A 24,746-nucleotide genomic window follows, 5' to 3' on the forward strand; every position below is an offset into this window, starting at 1 on the left:
TATCGGTGTCTGTTTCACGAGGAAACAGCGGTCAGAAAAAGAGGGGATGTGGACATCTTATACAGCCCAACCTTCAATTTAGCTCAAACTCCATATATTCATCCCAAAAGAACTGAAACAAACTCAAAAAGAACAGCGAGCCACAAGCAGACACCTTCTTTTTGATACAGGGCATTGTTCTGGGGGCAGCTTCTAAAATTTACCCAATGACCCTCCATCTCAAAACTCAGCTGAAGACGAATGAAAGCCACGGTTTTCATCAACGCAATTACTAACTACAAGGGATTTGGGTCGCCGGATTGGAACCACGCGGCCATTTATAAGCAAGTGATTTTGGAGGAGAACTGATAGGACGGTATAGGGCGCCAAATGACGAGATACCACCGTCCCAATACGAGAAATAACAATCGATTGATTTGGTGACCTGGAGATACCACAAGATCATACATACGGTGCTTGCTTTATTCCGGTCTTCTAAGAAAGGTTAGCCATAAGTATGCGTAGGTGTTGCCTTGCAACGAAGCAAGGGATCAATATAACGTTACAAGGCGTGTCTGTTGAAACCCAACTGTCGTCTGAGACCAGTAGTTGTAAAAACAAAGAAAGCGTTGAGAATGGTGATTGAAAATACCTATGAAAGGGAACGGAAAGAAAGGGCAAAGAAAAAAAGAAGGTACAATAAAAAATGAAAAAGAAGAAGAAAGAAGCTCAAAGTGGAAGAAAACAGAAGGGGAGGGAGGGCATCTGACTGACACTGGCATTACCATTCCTAACAAGCGGCGTGCTACCCGAATGCACGGGAGGCAATGCTGTTGTTTCTTTGGGAGGAGATCGGACTCCTCACCGGAGGCATCATCCTCCACCGCGTAGCCGCCTAGAGAAATTGCACTACACTACAGGATGGCGCACCGTCGCGAAGAGCCCGACAGAGCCCAAGTTCAATGCCCCGAATTTAGTCAAGACAAAGCTGAAACACAATGTGGGTTTAAGAGACTATAGCGGCAATATGCATTCACTTCGGTTGACTCGGGTTGGCATTATGCTTAGGCTTGCAAAAATGGCAGTGATGGAACCCACGCTGGCAGGCGAGCACCAAGTTTGAGGAACGCAAGGTCTAGTCGAGAAAGGAAAGAGCTGATTTGAGGTGGGCGATGATGATGCTGCGGGACTCCAACGAGTTGCAAAAATTGAAATTTGTTCTCATTATATTCTGATTCAAAGGTGTGTTGTCACTACATGATGCTCTTAACTAAAAGAGAGATGGAGCTGTCGGAGGGTTTGGACCCGAGTCAAGGTACATCACATCCAACCACGTCTCCCCCTAGTAGCAGCAACAAGAGGGCCCGATCGAGTTGTGATTTTATGTTTTTCTATGCGCTAGAACTATTGTCTACGGCATCTCAGCAAGCACTTCGCTGCTGGCCCAGACACCCAGCCCCAACTCCCTCCAACTCCGCTACCACACCACGTAGGCAAGAAGACACCCACCTAAGTAAGAGCACACCACCAACAAGCGACGCTAGCCTGCCATAATAGGCCCACCAGAAGAGTCGGAGACCCAAAGCTTTCACACCCTGTATCTCCTTCTCCCTCTGTAGCATGCGCCGTCGCGTGGCTGCACGGCAATCTAAGCATGCTCGCCTAGCGCTGCCAGCTCGTCAACCACGGACTTCTTGGTGTTGATCTTCTTGACCTGCGTCTCCTCCAGTTTCTCGCCGCCCGCGAGCCTCATCTCGAGGTCCTCGATCGCGCGGATCTTCTTTTGCAGGGCCCTGACCTTTTTAGCGTTCGGGTTGGCCCCCGCACCACCAGCTCCGTCCGCGTCGCCGGGGGTAGCGGGTGAGACGGGCGAGCCACCGCCCTGGCCTGCTTGGCCGGGGCGGTTGCGGGAGGCGGCGCGTTGCGCGTTGGTGCGGTTGCGCGGGTTATTGTTTTGGCGAGAGCGGCTGCGAGCGTGCTGTTGGCCACGCCGGTCAGGGCTGCGGCCTTCGTTGCCCGATGCGCTCCCGTATTCGCGGGGAGACGGCGCAAGGCCCCCTTCAGTAGGGGATCCATTGGCGGCGGTGGCGGCGGCATCACCTTCCTTGGCCTTCTTGTTCCGCTTCTTCTTGTTCTTCTTGGCTGCGTTGCCCTCATCAACAGGCGCCGCGCCAGGAACGGAACGGCCGGCCGGCTCCGCTCCCGGGACTAGGTGACGCGGACGGCCGAAGCCGTTGGGGCCGACTGAAGCCGTTCCGTTGCTAACGATATGGGCCGCTCCGCCCTCATCTTCGCGCTTGAAGTGCAGCGGGGTTAAGGCACCGCGCGCGCCGGGCGGGCGGTAGGCCCCCACAGGCTTGGATGGGGTCTTGACCGTGCCGAGGAACGCCATGCCGGAGGCGTGCGGGGTGGGCACGGGGTGCAGAGGATCCCCGGCGGGAAGATTTTCTGCGGGGATGGGGCGCCACATGGCGTTGTACAACTCGACCATATCCTCGTTGTACATGATACCGCCACCGACGTGCCAGAGCTTGATGCCGTTGTCTACGCGAAGGCGAGGTGACGTGGTCGCAGTCATGATGTAGCGACTGTCGGGGCTCCAGGTGCACACACTGGGGTTGCCGCTCTCGATGGTGCAGATCTTGCGGTAGTCCTTCTCCAAGTCATAAACATCAATCTGACCGGCCAAGTTGCCGAACCCAGCAACCAGGGTGAACCGGCCCGTGGGAGAAAAGATGATGGTGTTGCGAGGACCGATCGGGAACGAGTGGATGGCTACGCCGCGGTGATTGAAGATGGTCGTCTTCGCGGGCATGAAGCCGTAGATGACGCCAAACTCGGTCGAGTTGGGAGACCAAGCAACGTCATGGATCGGCCCGTCTTTGTCTAGGGTGATCCTAGCGTCGAACGAGCCGTTGGCGCTCAACAGATACATGGTCGTCTCGCCATAGTAGCTCTTGTTCGACTTGTCGACTTCTGTTTGTGCCAGCACAATCAAACTCGTTCCCAGCGCGTTCCACTTGAGCTGCACCTTGTCGCCCTTGAAGAAGGTCTTCTGGGAGATGGGGCTCGTGAACGACGGCACGTTATAGACCTTGACGGCAGCAGGTTGACCCTACAGAGAAAACGTTAGCGTTGAGATCGTGACATGCTGTAAATTTCTTTAAGCGGCTTACCTTGCGCTCAGGAATGAAAACGGCAACGTTCTGGTTCAGGCCGGGGGCGATGGCGAAGTCGGTCACACCCTCGGCGCGCAGCTTGTTCCAGACAGTCGAGAAGTCGTTGCTGTTGTAGAACTGCACCTCGTTGGTGACCATGCGGGCGCAGTACTTCTCGTCGGCCGTGTACTGCAGGTTCCAACCCGACTGCGACTTCTGGACAAACTTGCCGAGCGGCTCCTTCTCGTCACCGTCGGCGACGTCCTCAATGGTGCGCCAGATCTTGAGGTTCTTGGTGGCGTCGCCATTCTCGTCCTTGGCAGGCCGCTCCCAGGTGCTCAGATAGTTGCCTCGAGGAGAGAATCCGAGCTCGAAAGCGTTGGCAATAGGGAGCGCGGTCAAAACGTGGCCGACCGAGGCATCAGCGACAACGACACCCTCATTAGAGGCGTATGCGAAGTAGCGGCCGCAAGGCGAGTAGACACAGCACCGGAGGTTCCCTTCGGGCTTCTCGAACCCAGGAAGAGCCTCGTAGACAGGGGCGGCATCGAAGACACCGATGGCCTTCTGGGTTCGGTAGGCAAACTGCAACGGATTCGCCATGACTAGTCAAAGTCACAGGTGGTCGCGATAGCAGATGTGGGCGGTGTTACTGTTGTTTTCTTGGTTCTTCTTGCTGTCTCCCTAGGGATGACTGCGTTCTCAATCGTAGCGCTGGGGCCGAGCCGAATCAATGGGATGCGAGGACAAAGGCGACCAGGAGGCTTGGGCCGACTATCGAAAGAGTCAGATGTCGCCGCAGAAAACTCTCCTTTACGCGATGGGCTGGCGGGACGTACGTGATTGTCGAGGACAGAGACACGGAAGATTCGGGGATTCGGGGATCGGTTCGCGACACAGCGAAGCCTACCACGCGACAGCAGGGAAGCGGTGATGAGGCGATGGGGCGCAGGTGTCGAGGCGGCCTTTGAGGTGTTGACAAAGAGGCCGCGGAGTAGAGATGCGATGGAAAACCCGACCGACAGGAAGAGGGGGAACAGTAAAAAGAAGAGAAGGGCCCTTGGGGAGAGTTGACGAAGGCGGTGCGCGTTGGACCGGGTGGGCTTGGGAACGGGGGAGGAAAGAAGAGAATGAAAGGGAGGGAGGGACGAAGAGTGAGAACGGGAGGCAGTCCCACAATCTCGCGACCATTTTTTTAGCTTTCTGCATGCTGATTCAGGCGTTGCCAGGCGGGGGCCATCTGTGTGGCACCGCAGGGGCTAAGTCCATGGTTGGTCGAGGCTGTTCAGGCCCCGCTAAAATGTTCGGCTTTAGATGCCAAGCCTCACTGGCTGGGTTCTCTTGGCGTCAGATCTCGACCCATCTTTGAGTCGCCCTCGAGCATCAATCAGGGCATCGCTTTTTGGCCACAGGTTGAATTTATTTATTTTCCCACGACAAGATGGTGTAGCATAGCATCATAATTCTTGACCGTCTTTGGAACACAATTTCATTTATTGGTCGAGCCAGAAAAATGGGCCGCTCCCCAAATCTTTCTAATTTCCACACTTGAAGGTGGCCTCGTGTCGGGCATCAAGCCCCCGAGTACGAGCTGCGGGCAAATGCACATTGAATGCACGCACTCCTTTACCAAACCCTCTTTCCGTCCTGAGTAAGCATACATATATAACGTTTTAAATTTTCTCCTGTATTGTGAGAAAAGTGTTCTTAAATCTCTTCTCTTTTTGCAGATCCAGCTTTGCAAGCTTGAAGAAGGCAGGCCAGCATCCCGACGTGACCTGAGCCGCGAAAAGACATCTCGGACCGCTAAACATGAGGACTCTTCTCAAATCCCACATATTTGGGAAGTTGTTTCAACTATAAGAAGTAGCACACGGTTTGAGAAGAATAAGAACCACTGACCTTGTCCTTCCCCCGCGTCAAATCATCCTAGATATCCAGATCGGATCTGCGCCGTTGAAGCGATCCAGGCCATGGTAGCAGGCGGGGGCTGGCTCCCCCGGAACAAGCCGCTGTGGGGGGGATCCATCGGGTGGCGGCACCAACGGCTTTGCGCTACTCTCATTTGGGCAGCTTGTTCAGCCTCATCAACGTCCCTCGATTAATTCTATTGACCATCCCACCACCGAATTCGGATGGGTTGGGGAGAAACAACACATGGCCTCAATATGTCTGCCCCGACTCACCCCTTCGGTAATGGAGAGAACAATATGGCTTTTCTCAAGCTCATCCAGCTACACCGCACTCTACGTCTCCCTGTCATTATCCCTGGCTTGCCCTCGCTGTTTACTTATTTGTTGACTGACTCGGGCTGAGAAAACCTGCAATATGTCAGTCAACAGGTTGTATATTCCGAGTCAGGCCCCACAGATCCCATCAAGTAATTTCTTCCCCCTACCCCAGGCAGCCCCAGGCGATGCGGAGACTGCCAAAGTCCCATGCCAACTTGAAAGCAGTGTCCATATCAGAGTAGAAGTCTGTTTTTCCACACAAAAGGAACAACCCACAAATCCAAGCTAATATATTTGCTTGGGCACATCCTCTCCTTCGCTGTCTGTACTACTTTGAAGTTCACATCAACCTGATACCAGTGTGACTTGGGAACTAGAAACACTTCTCTTGTTAGGTACTAGATACTCAACCAAGTCCGGGTGTGAAGCTTTGAAGCCACTGTGCTCAAAAGCAGAGAAAGTCCGCAAGATTTTGAGACACATGACTCGTCTCTTCAGAGACCTTATAATCCAACCCTTGAAACAGACGCCACATCTTGATGCCCCCTAACAGGGTCTTGCTGCTAGATTATCTATGCTTTTGTCTGACCGGCCGGCTGTGGTCCAGTAAACCCCATCAACACCAAGAACATTTGTTCCCACCTGTGAGTTAACATTATTCCTTGACATTTCACTGCCCTATCGGCTCGGAGAAAGGGAGGGCAAGCACACGGCTAAACTAAAAGCTCGGGGAGATGTTCAGACGAAAAACTACACGCTAGTGACTGCCAGGCAGGAAAGAACGGAAAGTTGTCAACGCGTTGCCCTGGATCCAAGTCAGTAACGCCTGGACCGTGCACCCACAACTATATAGTTCAGATTTGTTTTCTGGTTCTCGATCTCTCCTTCTTTTCTTAACCATCGCCAACTTCATCGCTGTCTTCCCATCGCCCCCGCGACCAAATTCTTTTCAATTTTTTAAAAGAAAGACAGCGACAAGGAAGTGTAAGTCTATCTCATCTCTGTCTTGTGTCATTTTTATCGGCACGATGGCATCATTTTTTTATCCACGCGGGTCCATTTGCTCTCGGCAGTGCTCGGCGGTGCAAATCCTCCAAGTGGTCGACTTGGGGAGGTTCAGAATTGGCAGTGAGCAGGTCTGAGTCTGGCATGAGGATGGTCTCTTTTCTCTAAGACGCTGCCTTTTATCGGCCAGACAGGTGTACTTCATTGATTCACATTTTGTCCTCATTGACTCTTTGCCCTCTATTCCCTTGTTCAGATGGCACCTGGTTCCCTGGTCATATTAAGCTGCTGGTTGGGCATTGAGCTAACATTCATTCATTAGGAAGATGGAGCAGCACCGTGGTGCTCGCCCGCCGGGCCTGCGGCCCCCTCCTGGGTTTGGTAAGTTTACTGCGACGAGGTGATGAGATGCTCCGAGAGGAACATGCAAAATGGTGGCCAAGAGGACATTATCAGGACCATTGGGCAGTCTTCGCTGGGTTCACAGCGAAGTGACTTGCGACAACAAAGTCATTTCACTGGGCGGAGGGCATTAGTCGAGAGTGCTCTGGCTTGCTATAGCCCCTCACTCGAGAATCAGCACACACTCAACACTTGTGGCCCGAACTTGTGCCTCCAACACTGACATCGAGGCGGCCACTCACGCGCTGCGCAGCAATCAGCCCTGGACCCTCGCCTGCCCACAAGTCTATAAATTCCCTTTGCTTTCCTGCGAAATCGTTCTTCCTTTCTCTTTCTTCACACTCATAAACAACAGAAAAGCTGACTTTGTTCGTTTGCACCAGAGGCGCCCACCAGCCCCAAGCCCACCACCACCACCACCGAGGAGCAACCCTCCTCGACGTCCTCTTCTGCCGCCTTCGGGCTCTTCCCTTTCCCCCCGGCCACGGGTTTTCCGCGGTCGCCCTCTTCTTCGGCCGCCTCCGGCCGCTCGACACTCCCCGAGGTGTCGAGCGAGTACAGCGATCGGGGGAAGATGGAGGAGACCAACGCGTGGCTCCTCGGCCACCACCATGACCAGGTGGTGGCCACCATGCACAAGAAGTTCCAGGCTCTCCTGGACTACGACAAGACGAAGAATCGAAAGATTCTTCACATCGACTGGTAAGTTCAATCCCATTCTAGCCCATTATCCCACTCCGATTTCCAAAAGCGCGAAGGCGCAAAAACGCGAAAAGAATAATCGCTAACCATGCGTTATTTCTCCTCTAGGATCGCTGGGAACCCCAACGATCCCACCAAGAAGGAGGGAGCTGCCGCCGCCCATGGCGGTATGAGCGCTGAGGACCGGCGCCTCAGCGACAGCGTGGCCAGGACGGTCATGCGGATCACCCACGGCGTAAGCCAGTGGGATGAGACCTTAACGGTATGTCATGCAATTGGCTTTTTTTACTTTGCCATTTTTCCCTACCGTTCCCGATTGCCACCGATTCCAGAAGACAGCCCCGCTAACCATCGCCTCTTTTTTTGCAGTGGAACAAGGCAATGTTCTACGGCGACTGGCTGAACGACCAGAAGGGGTTCCGCCAGTTCTTCTACGAGATCCAAATCAAGAGGATCTCTGGCGCCGATGAGGCGCTACTCGAGAAATGCGGCATCAGCCCGGCGTTCGTCTGGCTGCCCCTGCACGACGAGAAGGCTCCCGCCATCACCCCCATGGTGGTCCCCCCCGTCGTCCCCTCCCTGGTCCCTGGGCAGGCGCCCCGTGAGCTCCCCATTCCGGGCCAGGTCAACACCGAGCCCATCCCGGAGGTCGAGGAAGAGGAGTATGCCACTCCCACACCCACTTCCTCCCTAAAAGTCCCGACGTGCTCGGCCGACAAGGGCAAGGGAAAGGCCGACGCTCCCCAAGACCAAGCCGACGACAGCAATCCCGGCGCTCCACTCGTCGTCTCTTCCGAGCCCGCCCAATCCACCCCGCAGCAGCGGGCCCCTCTCCCCAACATTGACAACCTCGCTCTCGGCCAGCAGAGCAGCGGCACCGACGACGCCGAGTCTCCTTCCGATCCCGGCACCCCCCGTCCCGGCATTCCTCGCAGCCAACCTCTCCCCGCTTCCGGCAGCTTCGAGTCTATCGACCCCCCTCCCTCGGATGTATCCGACTCCTCCTCCGAGTCGTACGAGGATGAAGGCACCGTCTATCTCGCCGACGGCGTTGATCCCTTCGAGGCGCTCATGCCCGCTCACCACACTCCGGCTGTCAGCGCCGCCGACCTGCACCGCCACCGCCAGGAGTTCGACCGCATTGCCTACGCCAAGCGCGAGGAGCTCGAGCACACATTTGCCTTCATGAAGGAACCCGAGGTTACCGAGCGCATCAAAAATTCCTTCGTCTACAGCGTCCGCGTCGTTGCCTTCCCTGACAACAACAACATCGTCAACGAATTCACGGGCCCGCGTGTCAAGGACCGCTACGGTACCATCATCGGACAGGGCGGTTGGGTCGTGCCTCCTCTCGAAGAGCGGGTCAAATGGCGCGACGAACGCAAGCGCGCATACCGGAACAAGGGCGCCAAACCCGGCAAGTATGAGGGCCTCCCCCGACAGCAGGTTCAGAACTGCATGCCCATGAAGTTCGACTGGTCAGATGGCATCGAGGCGCGTTACTATGGCCCGGTCGCCCCGGTCTGGCGCGAGACTTGCGACCCGACCTTGGAGGATATCTACTGGATGGTCTGGCAGCTGATTGCGGGGAAGCAGTTCCTCGGTTTCAATCCTGGCATCGGCTTCGGTTCACATCGACCCCGTGCGACAGGCGATGTGGCGATGCTGAACCAGTGCCCGTTCAAGAGCCCGTCGGCTGAGGCACTCTACCACACGGCTTCCCATCCGCGAGGCAAGGAGAAATAACTTCCCTGACTTCTTCATCAAGCTCGAGGCCCAAACCCGGCAAATACCACTGCCATTGCCTCTTGAAGCCAACTATCACCACACCATCATGAATCACGAAGTCACGAAATCACGAAGTCACGCATACCCCGAACCCATACCATACCGTCAACCGTCAACCTTTCTTTTTTTTCCACTAGCCGGCGAACGTCACGACTTATCATCCTTCAATCAAAGAGGTCCCATTGACAATCACCACCGGCATTTATTTCCTTCTCAAGAGACAAGCACTGTCACGATTTATCGTCCTTTACCCCGAAGAGGTCACCCGACTTATCATCCTTCGATCGAAAAGGTCTCCATTTGACGAGCATGTCACACATGTCAGAGTAGTTACACATTTCCAACCTGGTTTCTTTCCTGCTTCTTCTCGCTGCAGCGCCGCCTCGCCTCGCCTCGCCTCCACAACCCGTCCAACTCAAGTCGACATGCCTTCTCTTTCATCACAGCCATCCCCGTTCGGAGCGAAGCTGGTTCGTCGATACCGATCGCGGCCGTCGCACTCTGAGCTCTACCCTACGGTACCGGGAACAAAAGTGGATGGCATGGCGTCTTATATCACCACATATCAAGGTAGCAGCAGCTCGATGACTTTTTCTCCGTTTCTGTCTTTCCAATGTTCTTATCACTGCGCCACCATATGCCTGCCGACTCTTGCAGCATCACCCGACATGGCAAACACATCTCCGCTGCTCCTCTAGCTTGGACGAGGACTCGGTTTTGTGGGTTGGGTCGATGTGACCTCCTCTTTTTATGGCACAAGCAAGTTTCGGCTTTCGCAATCACTGGCTCGGCGCACTTTCTGCAAGCGACACGCAAAACTCAGATCCATCATCGCGGATCTTGCCCTGGTAAAACCGACGGGACATCACCACCGACCACATCAAGAAGACAGATGGGGCGCCGCATCAGAGTAATGGAATTGATCGATTGACTGACTGGGTTGGGGAGCCCTCTCACTTCTTTTCTTTCTTTCCTACTCTCGGCCTTCCCTCGAGCATGTATCGGGGTATGGGACTTGATTGACACTGAGCTGGGTTGGGGAGCCTTTCTCACGTTTCTCTTCTCTTACTCATTCAGCATGGACAGGGTTGGCTTATATTTGAACTGGCCTTCGGAGTCTGAACGGGTTTGGAACTGATTGGGTTGGGGAGCCCTCTCTTTTCCTTCCTGCTCTTACCTCTTTACTTCCTTTTGTTCTTCATATCTCACATGGCACGGACTTCATTGGGGCGTTTTGGGTCTTCACATCCATTTTCTTGCTCACGCACATACAACTTTCTCGGTTCTCCTGTAATTGGCACTGGGTGGAGGGATTTTCGGGATCTGGTAGTTGGAGTTTTGCGGGCTTGGAACTTGGAGCTTGGAGGTTGATACCCTGAGTCTGGTCTGGTTTATTTTCATGAGAATTGATGATTAGGATGGTGGTTGATACCCATGGAGTTGGTTGGGCATTTGTCTAGGTAATATTTGCTGTTTGCTTTGCTTGACCGAATTGAACGGTTTCTTCGCAGTTTCTTGTGCCTGCTCCTGAGGTTGTGATCGAGTACCTGCCGTTGGTGTCGGCCCTTGTGGTTATGTGATGATGTTGACCCAGGGGAAGTTTCCTTCCCACTTGAAGCCCTGATCCATGCCATCGTCTGGGTAAAATGGTGGTTGGCACGTTGGCTGACAGCGGTGTGGCCTGCAGCTGTCTGCGGCAAACGCCAGGGCCGTCTTGGCGCATTTTTGGGCGTGGCACACCACTGTATTTTGGTTTTGGTCGAGCTGGAAAGGGGAAAACGAACAGGAAAATAGAAACGACTATATTAACCACCCCACTACATGCGCGGGCTTCCTACATATATATTTCAATAGATCTAAATATCTAATATTCAATTCTACTTTGCGATTGCTAATGCGGATAATACGCGTTGAGATATCGATAGATTTATCTCCTTTTCTGAACTTTTTCGAACTTTTCTAAAATTTCCAAAATTTCTTGGCAAAAAACATTGATCAACATCAGTTCCAACACTCATCCATCAATATCTCTGCTCGTATCATCCGCATCACCAATCGTATAGTAGAATTAGATATTAGAGAGTTAGATCTGTTGGAATATATAAACAGTAACCTGGCGCATGCGGTACGGTGGTTGATATAAACGTTTCTATTTTCCTGTTCGTTTTCTCCTTTCCAACTCGCCCAAAACCAAAACAAAGTGGTGTGCCACACCCAAAAATGCGTCAAGACGGCCCTGGCGTTTGCCGCAGACAGAGGGATGACGTCGTCTTATCCGCCACCACCGTCGATCACCCGCCCACCTGCTGATTAAGGGATCCCATCTCTGTTTCAGAATGCGGATATCCTCATTGTTCAAACAGCAACCTCGGGATGACTTGGGATGACTAAGTTCCATGGGTAGTGATAGGATTGGAGCCGACATCCACGCTTCTAAGACATTTCTTTGATGGCTTTGGGATAGGAAACTCTGCCATTTCGAACACCGCGGCCGGCATGGCGCTCACAAATGATGAACCGAGATAAAAGTAAGGAGATATCTCGAAATGGAGGTGATCTGGTCAAGGAGTGAGCTGAAGTCAAAGTCGATGAGCATCTTGACTCGAAGCAGAACTCGGGGACCCATACCAAGTAAGCAACTCATCACAAGCAAACACGCACCCACCCCAATCCCAAACATGCCCATAACCACCACCATGGGAAAGTGACCTCAGGGACCCAACATTCCGAGGACCCCTAACTTCCCCCTCCCTCTTCCCCAAACCATCCCTCGCAAACCCACCAGTCGGCCCGGTCAACGCACAAACCCCATCCATCCCCGTGGAATCTCGCACGCAACACCTCATTCCCCTCACCGATCACACCCCGAAACCACTGCCGATCCCTCTCCCTGCACACCTGAGCCGGAACGGAACCGAGCGAGCGCTCTGAAACCCACAGCGAGGGGACACAGCCACGCAAACGCTCGCAAGCCCCCCCCCTTCATCATCCCCCCACGTGCCCCCTATTTCCCACAACTCCCCTCGCTCCCCCAGTGTCCCCCAACCTCGTCGATCATGTGGCGTCCGTCCGCGTCGCGCCGTGGCGAGGGGTCTAAAGTACTGGTACCGGTGGTGGCGAGTGCGGCGGCTTTCACCCCTATAAGGTATGTTAGCTGAGGTGATGTGTCTCAACGTCCCGTCTCAGTCACTTAAGCGGTGTTGCTGGTCACACACCCCCACCACTCAACTCACTTACACCTCCCTCCCTTGACGGTACGGTGGTGCGCCACCAGTGCGGTGCAGCGCTTGATCACATGATTATGATATGATATAATATTGTGGATGTTGCGGCGGATACTTGGGTGGGTTTCTGGGCATACTTTCCGCTGGTGCCGGTGCTGCTGGCATCAGTGGTGGTGAGTGGGTGGGAGGAAAGGGTTCACCGGCGTCTGGCCGCGCGGCGTGTGGCGAGGGGTCGGAGCGGTGGTTGTTGAGTCTGGGCGTGGCCGGTTGGTCCGACTGTGGCGTTGCGGGTGGGTTTTTTCTGATTCAGAGGGCATTGGTTAGTGCGAGGGCGACAGGAAGCTCTCGTGCTGAGGTGTTGGTGACGGGGATAGGCTAGAAAGGGTATGTTAGCGGTGTTGGTGGCCAACGGACTTAGACCTCTTTTCACGATAGCGTAGCCGTCTATCTTCGGGATTGACGTTTCCGGAGAGCTAGCTTGTATGTGCCAGCACAGACCCCAAATGTCGTCAATGACATTAGTCATGTATGCACTTACAGAGAGATTGAGATATACACACACACATGCGCGGCCCGACCTCGAGGACTCCTATTTCATCTGCCACAAACGCATCCCGTGGTGAGCAACAGGAACACAACAACACCCATTCGTTTTGCATACACCCGGTCCCCAGACCCCATTGGCCAGATGCCCCGTCCAGACGCGCGGCAGCTCGCCGTCCCGAGAACCGCTCCCCGGCGTCCCGCCGCTTGGTGATCGACACAGACATGCCCCAATTCGGAGCTCGCAACCACGCGCAACGGCTATGAGGGGGGCGTGCCCGTAGACAGGCAGATGAAGTGAAACATTTCTGATCCTGGGTCAGCGGGGCGGGTTGTATCGCGAGGGTCACTCGGTCGATTCTCCGTCCACGAGTGTCTCGCACGAGATACAAACTCAATATGTGAGGCATGCCCCTTTTCTTCGAGTTCGGCGAGGCCGTCACCAATAGTTGCAAGTTGCAGCCCGTGCTTGAGTAGTTTGGCCCTGCGCTCAGCAGTCATGGGTTCTTAACCCCTGAGACATGGTCGCTGGAAGCCACCGCGCTACCTCGCCGGTACGTCGTCCCTGTGGGTGACAACAAGGGTCGCCAAGGAGCGCAATTGCGGCCCGCTTGTACATCCAGGGCGTGGAAGGTAGCAACGCATCGTGATCGGTGTGCATGCTGCACGAACTGTGCCCCTCGGAGCGTCCCTGGGGCCAGACTGGCGGTCTCGGTCCAGGCTTACGGTCACCAACAAACAACCTTGGTGTGTCAGCTCGTTCTTCCCCGAGTCCCCCAACGCCACACCGCGGCCGAACACAACAGCCATCCATCCATCCTCTGCAAGTAGAGAGGGCCCGGGGCCATGGCCCTAGTTAGTCCATAAGTAGCAGGGGTTAGTCGAATCAGCACCAAGAATACCGCCAAAACATGAGAAGCACTGAATCAGACACCCACCACCTGATCCCACAAGCTTTTCAAGTCCTCGAAGAGGTTATCGAATGCGGTGGCTGCGGCCGGGACTCACGGTACGAATAGAGTGAAATTTAGCAGTGGGCGGCCTCCCCGACGGCCACATGATCCTGTTACAATAAATATTCCTAGTCGAAACGAGGACCCGAATATGCGGTTTGCATTCAGTGGGTGTCGACTTCAACGCAGTCGGCGAGTCGGCGGCAGACCACCTCCTGAATTCGAAATTCTGAAAATTATCGGGGTGTGCGACTGATTGCTGTGCGAACCTGCGAATAGGTAGGCAAGAGTGCTTTGAGGACCTGAGTGGCATGAATAGAGTGAGCACCTGGTTTCATGTATTCAAACTTTTCAAACTCGGCCTACCGCGGCCATTCCACTACCATGAAGCTACATTTTGCCTTCTCTATATAATGTTTAGGGTCTTAGACTTCACGCGGTATCCTGAGATTGTCTTAGCTTTTACCTTGTCAACAATGACACCGAACAATTGGCGTTCCTGGGAACCTCTGCAAAGCATTGAGGGCGGAGGCAGATTCCAAGTTATCGCTCATAGATATTTAGGCAGAAGTTTTGACCTGCCAATTGGCACGCCTTAAAATGCTCGAAATCTGAGTGGGTGTGACGAATCATTTAGCACTTTCCGAAAACGTTCACAAAAGGTATGTGTCTGCCTGGAGTTGCTGGCTGCCCGTCTTTACTGTCTGCTTTGATTAAGTCGATCGATGTGACATGTGACCATCCAAGTTCAACGTGCCCGGCCTTCTGCCTGATGAGTAAGTCTGGCAGCTTTAATTCGGTTTGTTTTTATAGTCTTTGCTGCCCCGTATTTGTCGTTGACTGGTCTATCCTCCTGTTCTGGTACGAATGTTGGATATTCGCAAAGCCCAACAACATCTGAGACAGGGCAGCAACTCACTGGTAAGGGGGATTTTATATCCCCCCCTAAACGAATCAAGGCTGAATTTCTTGCAAGATTCACGAAATGGAACTGAACGCGCAAATTGGAACCATGGGTCCATCATCCAGTGAACCTGCACGCAATGAGCCCGAGCACCCCCACAACCCTCCGCCGGCCGATTTCAGAGCACTCGAGGCCAGCCTACCACAAACACAGTCGTGGACCACCGACGGCTACCCTATTGTCGACGGAAAATACCACAACCTCGACACAGGCGAGATCATGGCCCACACCGGACAGATGAAGGGCGGCCCTCCGAACATCACCGTGTACTGGCAGAACCGGTTCAGCACTGGGCGCGGCGACCAGTTCCTCGTTGTCAGCAAGACCATCTACAGCACCCGCAGCTTGAGCGAGTATATCATCCGGATTGGCAATCTGTTGCAGAAGGGATCGGGCATCTGCAAGGTGGACTCGCTTAATGCCACACCGTACTCGGTGTATGTCGTCGTCACGTCCGAGGCGTCGCAGGAGGAGTTCAGGCAGGCTCTTCTAGAGCATGGTCTTCTTTCCTAAACACAGGGATATCACTGCTATGAATTAACAGTATTTCGCCTTTTCCACTCCAAGACGTCCATAGCAATTTCGTGGCCCCCCCCATAAAAACCCCATAGCAGCCAGGCAAGGACATCCTTTGATTCCTCGCCGGAGCATTGCCCCCTACCCCCGATCCCAACACCCCGGAACCCAACCAACACTCAAAATTCCATTCGGAAACCACCCGAGACCCGAGCGGCTGTTAAACACCATGACACCATACCCCAAACGCGGCTAATAAGCGTCCCCCCAAACAAAAAAAAACCATAAGCACCCCCAAATGAGCATCACCCCCCCTCCACCCAATCACCACTTCACCCAGCCAAGCGTGAGAACAATGTCACCTCGTTTAATAAGCAGCCCGTTTGAAGGGGGCGCCGGACGGTCCGACTCTCTGGAGCCGATCACCGATCACCGATCCAATCCTCGATCCAGTCCTCGATCCAATCCTCGATCCTCGATCTCAAGAAAAGGTTTTCACCCGCTAACGCATCACATCGCAAGGGTCGGGCGGCCACGGCGGCGACGGCGGGCCGCGCTGGGCAAGGGAACCAAGCGGTCAGGTTTGGACTAATAGAGTAACGTTAGAAGTGGAGCAGGAAGGGAGTCATCAAGCGGAAAGGACAACATAAAAACGGGATAGGGAGCGCGGGAGGTCAGGATGTGCTCGGGTGTAATATCTATCGTAAAAGAATTTCACTCGGGTGATATCAAGGCCCAGGTTTGGGTGGATCTTCTAACCATCCCGACTGGGACAATATTACCAACAAAGTAAACAAACATTCTAGAGGATATCATATCAAACAGCAGCAGAAAACAATCTCATACAACCGTTATAAAATACCGCTGACAACCGACAATCGCACCGACCGAAGTGAATAGCTCCCTATAAACCACCTCCGCATCTCCTCTAGGTACAGCAGATCGCAGGAGAGAAGAAGAATAAACCGACAATAAACACTAAACAGACCAAGACAACGTCCGCCGCACAACGAGCGACCTGGTATCTCGTAAAAAAAGTGTAAGAGAAACAGAAGACCAAGCATAATCACCAAAGCCCCGCCCGTCCGACCCCAGCTCAACGCCCCAAAAGAGTGCGTGATATACACCGCAGCCCAGGACCCGCGATTCTGATGTGTGCCTTAGCCACCGCCAACCGAGCCATCCCCCCAAAACCGGCCGGGCCAAAAACCGCGCCCGAGCCTTTGACGCCCAACCGACCATCCTTATCCACGCATGTATGTTCCCCCACCCAGCCCAAACCAAGTTATCCTCATCCACACAAGAACCAGAAAAACATAAGTAATCACCGCCCGCTAGTATCGCAGCCGCAGCTCAATAACTCCGAGCGCGGAATTGCTTTCGGGCGACGGGAGGTCCGACTCGCCGGGGGCGTCGAGCGCCATCTCCCACTCGCGCTTCACGACGCCACCAGCCGGTGGGCTGCCGATCTCGGCGATCTCGAGCGTCATGTCCAGACCCTCAGGGAGCTCACGGACGACGTCGTCGTCCATCTCAACCTCGAGACCGCGCGGTTCGACTACATGTACGGTGCGCATCACCCGGGCCGCGTCAAATTGCCACTTGGCCGCGAGGCGCCGGACTAGTTCGTGCAGTGAGCGCTGCGTGAGGTAGACGGCGCGGTGGAGGTCCTGTCCGGCAGCCGAAGAGGCATCGTTGGCGGATGTGCGACGCGCGACGTAGAAGCACGCAACGGGCTTGGGGGTAGCGCGGTCCGCCGGTGGGCGGTAGGCGGCGTCGACGCCGAGGGCTTCGATCCAGCCCGTCAGGTTGCCCGCCTCGTCAACCTGACGGACTCTAGTCGGTTGCTGTTGGTGGGAATGAAGATTGTCGCGTGACGAGGGGTCCGAGGTGTTGCCGCCCATTTGGTAGTCCTGCCATTGGGGCGGTTTGCCGCCGATGGATGTTTGTGAATGCAGCGATAGTGAGCTTGGGGAGGGCGAGACGAGGGAGGAACCGGTGACGGAGCTTCGCCCGCTGCGCCAAGCGTTGCTGTCGCGCGATTCAACCTTGCTGAGATCGAGGGACTCGCCGGGAAGGGAGACGGGGTGGAGGTCGGGGTCGTCCGAGGACTCGCCGCGTAGGTATAAGATGCTCACGGGCCGGGTGCTGGTGAACATGTCCTGAAGAGTTTGAAGCTTGAAGTGGAGGTCCTCCTCCAGAGGTACCCGTGAACCGCCGCCTGCTGAGCTAGCAGAGGACATGGACCACGTGCGCTTGTGCTTCTGCACCTTGCCGGGCCGTTGCCCGTTCTGACCCTTCATTTGCGAGCCGCCGCCCGTTCTCTTGCGCTTGCCGAAATCCTTCATGCCGCTCTCGGCTTGCGCGATTTGCTGCTTCAGCTTGTCGATGGTCTTGCGGATGTGCGCCACATCGTTAGACAGTTTGCGCTCAGCGCCATGGTCGCGGAACAGCTTAACTTTGCAGTAGCAAATCTCGGGTGCGTTGGCGGTATCGGAGGGAGGCGACCCGTCCGCTGGGAACAGGTGCGTCTTGGCGCAAAGCCTGACGGGGATGCCCTTCACGCCCTTGGAATGGCTGAAGTCGGTGGAAAGAAAATTGAAACGGACGGCAATGTTGCACTCGACGGCGGCCCCGTTCACGCCAGGAGTCCAAATGACCGAGAAACCGTCGAATGACGAGGTTTCTAACTCAATGCGCGTCTTCTTGTCGTCGCCTTCCGCCGGCTGCCCCGCCTCAACATACTCGACCGCTTGTAGTTTTCCTCCCCTTTGGTGGGCCTCGTTCGTGCCTCGCCCTTCTTTCCATAGGCTCCAGCATACCCCTGGTTTCGCCCGCTGTTGTTCGTCCTCGAATGAGACTCGCACAAACGTCCGGAATCGCGTGCCGGCAGCAATGGGGAGCGTAGGCATCGTATCCACGATGGATAACGAGTATGCCTGGCCCTTGTTTAGGTAGGTAACGGGTATCTCATCGGCGTGCTTGATCATAGCCGTCGGCGCGTTGAGCGCCGTGTGGAAGCGGAATTTTTCGGCCGATGCTGGGATATGTACGGCTGTGGCCATCCCAAACTGTCGTGTTTGGAAAGCGACCATGGGGGTTTGGGTCTGGAAATTTGCGTCGATAGTTCGAATCCGGTCATCGGCATGATCAGAATCCATCGGCGACCCCTGATCCATTGTTTCGTACCCGGTATCTTGGTGCATGAATGACGATGGTGCGAAAGACGGCTGTGGTGGAGGAGCCTGGATGAAGGGATTGTACGGCTGAAAGGGCGGCTGGTGAAACCCGTGGTGAAAACCACCCATATCCATGGGCCCCGCGCCTGGGTGTACTGCACTTGCGTGCACTGCACCCGACTGTATTGCGCCCTCAGAATTTGGCATAGACAACGGAGTCCCAAGGCCCATGCCCAGACCCAAGGTGGGCGTGTGAAGGTCGCCAGCCTGCGGGTGGTAGATGGTATTGGTCCCCCCTGGAGTAGGCGCATAATAGCCTGGGGCTTGGTTTGGGAAGTTGGTGAACGAGAATGTGCCCGCGTCTAGCAAGGACGGGGTGAACCGCCAGGGGTCGTTCGATGCCCGTGGGGTTGGGTCTTGATCCCGGAATGCCTCATGGCTGATGCTATGGGACCTACATTGTGGGGTCGCAAGTTAGTTATCACGCCCTGAGGGGTCGATGTCACCGAAGCATACACATCCGACCGAAAGGGGGCTCCTCGAAGAAGAACAGAGGGAGAGAATACTCTAGAAAAGACGCACCTTTCCGGTCCGGTGCCGGGAACATCGACATGCTGCCCCGCGGTCGCCGTTCTAGCCGGAGCGGCCGCAGTGGCGGATGAGCCTGGGACGGCGACTTCAGGAAATTGTTGCCTGAAGTTGGCCAGCAGGTCATCACCGGGCTTTTGCGAACTTGTTCTGTATGACACTCGATGTAAGCAATCAATGAGGCCATCATAAGGAGGGTGGAGGAGTAGAGCTCGAGTAGGTCAGGGAGACCCGCGCATTCTGACTCAGTGTTAAAGGGAAAAGTGCCGGCTTCAAACTTACCGTTGACGGAACATGAGTGCGACGATGTCGGCTCGGCCGGAGACGGCGGCACAAAACTTGTGACAGTCCGAGCACTTCTTGTCGGCCGTGGGAAACGTGCGTGGGAATGCCTAATGCGGCTTCTTTCTCTCTCTCTCTTTTTTTCTCCCTCCTTTCTTTTATACTTTTTTTTTATCCTGAGGCGCGCACGGCCGTCATGCAGGCAAGCGAAGGACCGTTTGTTCCCAGTGTTTTCGCCTGGCGTGTCACAATGAAGCGAGTGAGGCGGGCTGTTGGGGAAAGTGCGCACGACCAAAGGACAAAGTATCGAAAACGAGAGTCGTCTGGGTGGGAAAAGAGAGGAGATGGCAAAGCGCCCGGCCGTGGTTTAGCAAGTTCAGAAGTTTGGCAAGAAGGGTCGCGACCGTATCGAAGAGGGGAGGTGCGGGTGGGTGGCCTTCGGGGCTGTAGGTATATACCAACTCGCAGCCGCTAATGCACTCCACTGTCGAATGAATGCAGTCGATTCCGAAGGAGCCCAGGTCTGTGTGTGCGGAGGAAGGTGTGGAGCAGCCCGCGGGAAATGGAAGGAGACTTCGAGACAGAAGACGGCAGGCAATGCTAGAAAGATCGAGCGCAAAGCAGGTACCATCACAGCACCCAATTGCGCTGAACGGGAACCCCGCCGAACCCCGGAGGAGTACCCAAGGGACGCCGAAAATGTGGCTGCTTTTTGTTTGCGGAGACGGATGGGGTGCCTCGAAGACGTAGCAAGGGGGCTTGCTCCGGAGGGAAGTTTCCATTAACGGGACATAATTACAAAGGGTCGCAACGAATAAGACAACGTTATACCGGGGCAATATTTCCGCAGCATGTTGAACACCTTGTGAGCATGGGGTAGCATACCTCCCTAGAATTTAGTAATCCATTACTGTACATACATACGAAGTGCGAATAGGTTGGATTGTTCTTGATACTGGCACTTGACGTGCGGACTATTCGTAAGGTACTTCCATCGTAGGAGCAGTCGCAAGATGTTCTCTTATCGGGGGGCTTCGGGAAGCGAGAGAGGCGAGAGGTGACTCGGATAAAGTACTGGTACTTTTATCCAGCCCCACCGCCACGCATTGCGACAGCATGTCATGGCTGTGCCCCGGCCGGTTCGCCACACATAGGTCAAAATAAGCCACACCAACCTTTACTCTAGTATGTACTCCTCTTTCCCAATGACCACACTGCCGCTCTGTTCATGACGACGAACTACGAGCGAATCTTTCGAGAAAGGCAGCTTTGTGGGTATGACATGACGCTGTGGCTCAGAACCGCGGCCCTAGGGGTCTGTGGAGCAAACAGAAAGTATGGGTCTCGCCCGAACTGTCCCGTCCAATCTTTGGATGTGTGATGTTGTATTAAATGCAGGGATGGCCCCGGGAAGCTTCGTCTGATCCGTTCGCACAGGACACGCCCCTTTCGCATCCGTGCCCAAACAGACGAACACCACACACCAGCAACGGAATGTGCCGGTCTGGGTGTCCTTCTCGCCCCTTGCAAACCAGCTATTCGGTGACATAGCTACTATTTACGATTTGGGCGAATTTGCGTCCCAACGTGCTTGCTTGGGTCGACGAGATCGAACCATCAGAAACTAATAAAAATCAGCTCTGCTCAGCTCCCACCGGCTCAAAGTCACGATCTGAAAGTGGTACAGGGGTCGACATCCCGGGATGGGGGTAGATAAGAATGACGTCACAGCAAACTTTCCCCCAGCCTTCCGCAATGCTAGCGGGTCCCTGCGGTTGTCCAGACTCCAAACTCTTTCCTTCCCCGCCTCAAGCGCGAGTTGTAGGCCCATAACAACGCCGAATCGCCGACTAGGTGAGAAAATCGGGATGAGCTTTCATAACCTGGAATAATTCGAAGGTGCTGGGGTGATTTTTGAGGTGAAGTCTTTTTCCCCCGCCGATGACGCCGGGCCGGGCTATCATTTCGAAATAAAGCGTTCACAAGTCGATCTCGGCTGCTTTGGGGCCCTTGAGGTCCCACTAACTTCGGTATTTCTGGAAGCATTCCGGAACTGGGGTCCAGGGTACCCAACACTTTTAGAACTCGTCCTCGCAATAATAATTACCACATACCTATGTGCATCAGTATAGTTAGGTAGGCACTTCGTATTGAGTCAGTTCGCCGTCTCAACTGTATAAGTCGTCTGACTTGATAAACGGTGGCAGTACATCGTATAGATGTTGCATATAAATGGGCTCTGTCGCCCTACGAACTGTGTCGACGTATATGGACAAGCGACATACTCCCCACATTCCGCCCCAGGATCTCCCGGCATTTCTCCCGGGTGCAATATTACCAGCCGGTACTGTGTAAACGGGAACATGTAGTTAAAACGTCTCCTGGTCCAGCGTCGGTGAGAGGCCAGCGACAATCACGCCAAGAAAAGGGTCCATCTGATGTTTGAACCCCCCAAGCCCCCACAGGCACACAGTCAAACAGTTCCGACGAGCACACGAATAGTTACATGAACCCCAACCCTTGGGAACAAGCAGAGCACACTCTGTACACCCAGGTATTCAGCACTTCAATTGAGGAATGCGGCTGCTATGTACACTGACCTCCATCAGCTTCTGTTCCTTCAGCCGTCCCGCCTTTGCTTCTCAGTTTCTTTTACCTATTTTATTTCTTTTTGGCCCTCATCCCTTCGGCATGGTGACGTCATTGTTTCAGCCAAACCACCCTTGCCAATTTTCCACGAGGCACAAAATTTCCAGCAGCGCCTGTGTCTGGCTGGGCGACGTGGCATGTCCACAACAGAGGAGCCTGAACCGCGAAGAATGCTCCGGATCAATAAAATGGGTTCAAATTCTTCGCAAATGGATGTAGAAGCAGTCTCTCTTTCTTTTTAGGAGGGTTAGAGACGCACGCGATTCATCCGCTTCACCGCCTCCCCCCGCAAGGTCGCACCGCATCAAGCACCAGTGCAGAGCATTGAGGCAGGCAACCATCATCTGATCACTGCCACAAGATAAAAGGGCCACAGGACCATGTTGTGACACCGCGGGGGTACTTCCGCCGCGTGGATGGCGTCGCGTGCGATTCGTCGCTGGTGAAAGAGCAGCTGCAGCCTCTACGTCATATCGATTCAACCGAGAGATGCGATTGTTGACAAATTCCCATCTCAGCTTGCCCCCCGTGCCGTTCGCCGTTGTGTGTTGTCTCAGCGGCTGTCCCGCTTCTCAAAGTCGGGAACACCATGAGACCATGCGTTTGAGCAATGGGTGAAAACGAACCACACCTGGGCGTGCTCGGGCCCCAGCCCAACCCCAGATTCAACCCGATAATTGCCAGGGACTTATGACGTCATTGGAAGATATGTTCAAAATTACCCGTCGTGAAGAAAACGCCGCCCCTGCTCCTCCCCCCGCCCACACACCATTCCGGCCGAACTACCAATCATCACTCCTCCCGTACGCGAACGACCCCCAACGACACTAGAGCACGTGATGGAATCGGGACGGGTAAAAAAGGTAAAAAAGATCAAAGGTGGGAAAGACATCCTTGCATTGCCTGATGAGATTGGACCGAGAGACCCTCAAAGAGACCGAACATGGGACTCCGGAGAAGGGTTACACCCACAAAGTGATCGACAGAAAAGCTCGAAGCACTGCCATAACGGCCCCCGACGCAATTCCCTCATTCGGCATTAGCCCCGAGACGAACCCGCCGGCCGTTGGACCGGCTGAGTCCGGGCTGCGGGAGCATGGGGAGCCCATTGTCACCCACCCGGTCGGGACTGGCTGGAATCTTCCGCTGCACCCACTTGCCATGACTTACACACATCACGCATCATCACACACGCGGCTGACGTTCCATCAACGCAAAAGAAGTCAGCCGCTCGTTGGACCATGACGAGCATGGTCACTTCAACGCCGCTGGTTCTACTCGTCGGGGGGTTACTCTCGCATCCACAGGCACCTCACCGAGCAGCCGAGCTCAGCTCGACAAGGAGCGGAGATTTGAAAGAGCATATACCGGTTGATGTTACTCACTTTCATGTACATACACCACACTACAACGTCCATGAGCTGGGATGGGGGCCAGTGACCAGACACGCAGAGTAATGGGTAGCACACTTACTTGTGTTTGTATCGAAGTATACTTTGCCACACCGTCCGACAACACGTCCTCTATGGGGCACACAACATAATGTTTGTAATTCAGCGTCCCAGCTAGTCGATCTCGTGGCCCCCTTGGCCCCCCAGCTTGCGTGGGACCTCGCGTCTGCTTTCCAGTTTACCAGCCGATCCCGTCGACCGGTAACTAACGTCAACATGTCCTCGTGAGAAAGGCCAAGCTTCGATATTGCCACCGTAACACTCGCAACCCAGATTGTACCTCGAAGCCCATCCCGCTGGTTATTTTTGGGAGATCAGCAAATCCAAACCCTTCAAGGCAACGACCCCAGTCTCCCATGTATTATAGTATGGAATAACTAGTCATATGTGCCTAGCTATAGCCATTCATTCACTGCCATTCTCCATTTCCCGCCCTTCCCCCCCCCCCATTTTCGACCACATCCCCGAGAACCCACCGCCCCCCTGCGTCCCGCATACCACACCACGCCACTTTTTCCCCCACCACGAGCTGATCGCCGTTGGGAAGCCGGGACGCGGTGATGAACAAGATAAACGAACCGGGAAGGACGCCCCGCCTTTCCCGGCGGTCTCGGTGGGATAGGCAAATAGGCTCATCAGATCTCTTGAAATCTCAGTCGCCGCCGGTGTGGCTGAGCCCCCGGTGCATGGCAACCCGGCTGCAACATGGATAACTTCGTATTCGGCCGCTCTCCCCGTTTCCGTACACCGGACGGACCCTTTCGCCTGCGCCGGCCGGCCGGCTGGCCGGAGATTGCGGTTGGCTGGTAGGTTGTTTGCGCGCGGGCGATGCCGCCGGCCCTCGCTCCGGGTGGTGGTAAAGGGGGGCGTGGGTTTAAAGTTTAAGCTAAGTAGGTAGCGTAAGGGGGTAAACGTGTTGTTCCCTGCTGGCGAGCGGCAAGGTTACCGGCAACGGTTGACGACGCGGGGGTGGGCTGTTCAGTTCTGGGGTAACGGTGAGGCTGAAAGCTCATCTCACCTAGCCTCGTGTTTGCAAGCGAGGCGGCGATCATGTATATGTGGTGTTGTTATGTGATCTCTCTGCTCGTGTGCGCTTCGGCTGAGCTGCCGTTGGCCATCTCGGGTGGGTGAT

The 24,746-nt window shown here is 54.7% G+C and overlaps 4 protein-coding genes across 4 annotated transcripts; 2 read left to right on the forward strand and 2 right to left on the reverse strand.

The window, feature by feature from the left end:
* Window positions 1-1,580: 1,580 nt before the first annotated feature.
* Window positions 1,581-3,891, reverse strand: F5144DRAFT_363476 (eukaryotic translation initiation factor eIF2A-domain-containing protein). The gene is made up of 2 exons (XM_066784414.1): window positions 3,156-3,891; window positions 1,581-3,094 (listed from the first exon to the last, which is right to left on the reverse strand). The coding sequence occupies exons 1-2, from the start codon at window positions 3,738-3,740 to the stop codon at window positions 1,628-1,630; spliced, it is 2,052 nt and encodes a 683-aa protein (XP_066640233.1). The 5' UTR covers window positions 3,741-3,891; the 3' UTR covers window positions 1,581-1,627.
* A 2,808-nt stretch (window positions 3,892-6,699) lies between these two features.
* On the forward strand, window positions 6,700-9,223 carry F5144DRAFT_632837 (uncharacterized protein; the record flags this gene model as incomplete). The annotated part of the gene is made up of 4 exons (XM_066792512.1): window positions 6,700-6,754; window positions 7,159-7,477; window positions 7,586-7,739; window positions 7,847-9,223. The coding sequence occupies 4 exons, from the start codon at window positions 6,700-6,702 to the stop codon at window positions 9,221-9,223; spliced, it is 1,905 nt and encodes a 634-aa protein (XP_066640234.1).
* A 5,427-nt stretch (window positions 9,224-14,650) lies between these two features.
* F5144DRAFT_583454 (uncharacterized protein) lies at window positions 14,651-15,509 on the forward strand. The gene has a single exon (XM_066789561.1). It carries the CDS (start codon window positions 14,971-14,973, stop codon window positions 15,460-15,462), a length of 492 nt encoding a protein of 163 aa, XP_066640235.1. The 5' UTR covers window positions 14,651-14,970; the 3' UTR covers window positions 15,463-15,509.
* A 1,155-nt stretch (window positions 15,510-16,664) lies between these two features.
* Window positions 16,665-19,766, reverse strand: F5144DRAFT_363632 (CP2 transcription factor-domain-containing protein). The gene is made up of 3 exons (XM_066784415.1): window positions 19,515-19,766; window positions 19,227-19,382; window positions 16,665-19,098 (listed from the first exon to the last, which is right to left on the reverse strand). Exons 1-3 carry the CDS (start codon window positions 19,526-19,528, stop codon window positions 16,800-16,802), a joined length of 2,469 nt encoding a protein of 822 aa, XP_066640236.1. The 5' UTR covers window positions 19,529-19,766; the 3' UTR covers window positions 16,665-16,799.
* Window positions 19,767-24,746: the final 4,980 nt, after the last annotated feature.

The sequence above is a fragment of the Chaetomium tenue genome (assembly GCF_020726465.1).
Source record: "Chaetomium tenue strain MPI-SDFR-AT-0079 chromosome Unknown F5144scaffold_6, whole genome shotgun sequence".
Taxonomy (NCBI): domain Eukaryota; kingdom Fungi; phylum Ascomycota; class Sordariomycetes; order Sordariales; family Chaetomiaceae; genus Chaetomium; species Chaetomium tenue.

Bases quoted from the DNA above. Each gene is read 5' to 3' on its own strand.
- F5144DRAFT_363476 (XM_066784414.1), bottom strand. From the start codon at position 3,740: ATGGCGAATCCGTTGCAGTTTGCCTACCGAACCCAGAAGGCCATCGGT. The intron at 3,095-3,155 runs GTAAGCCGCTTA...TTTTCTCTGTAG, and splicing joins TTTTCATTCCTGAGCGCAAG to GGTCAACCTGCTGCCGTCAA.
- F5144DRAFT_583454 (XM_066789561.1), top strand. From the start codon at position 14,971: ATGGAACTGAACGCGCAAATTGGAACCATGGGTCCATCATCCAGTGAA.
- F5144DRAFT_363632 (XM_066784415.1), bottom strand. The intron at 19,099-19,226 runs GTGCGTCTTTTC...CCCACAATGTAG, and splicing joins CCCGGCACCGGACCGGAAAG to GTCCCATAGCATCAGCCATG.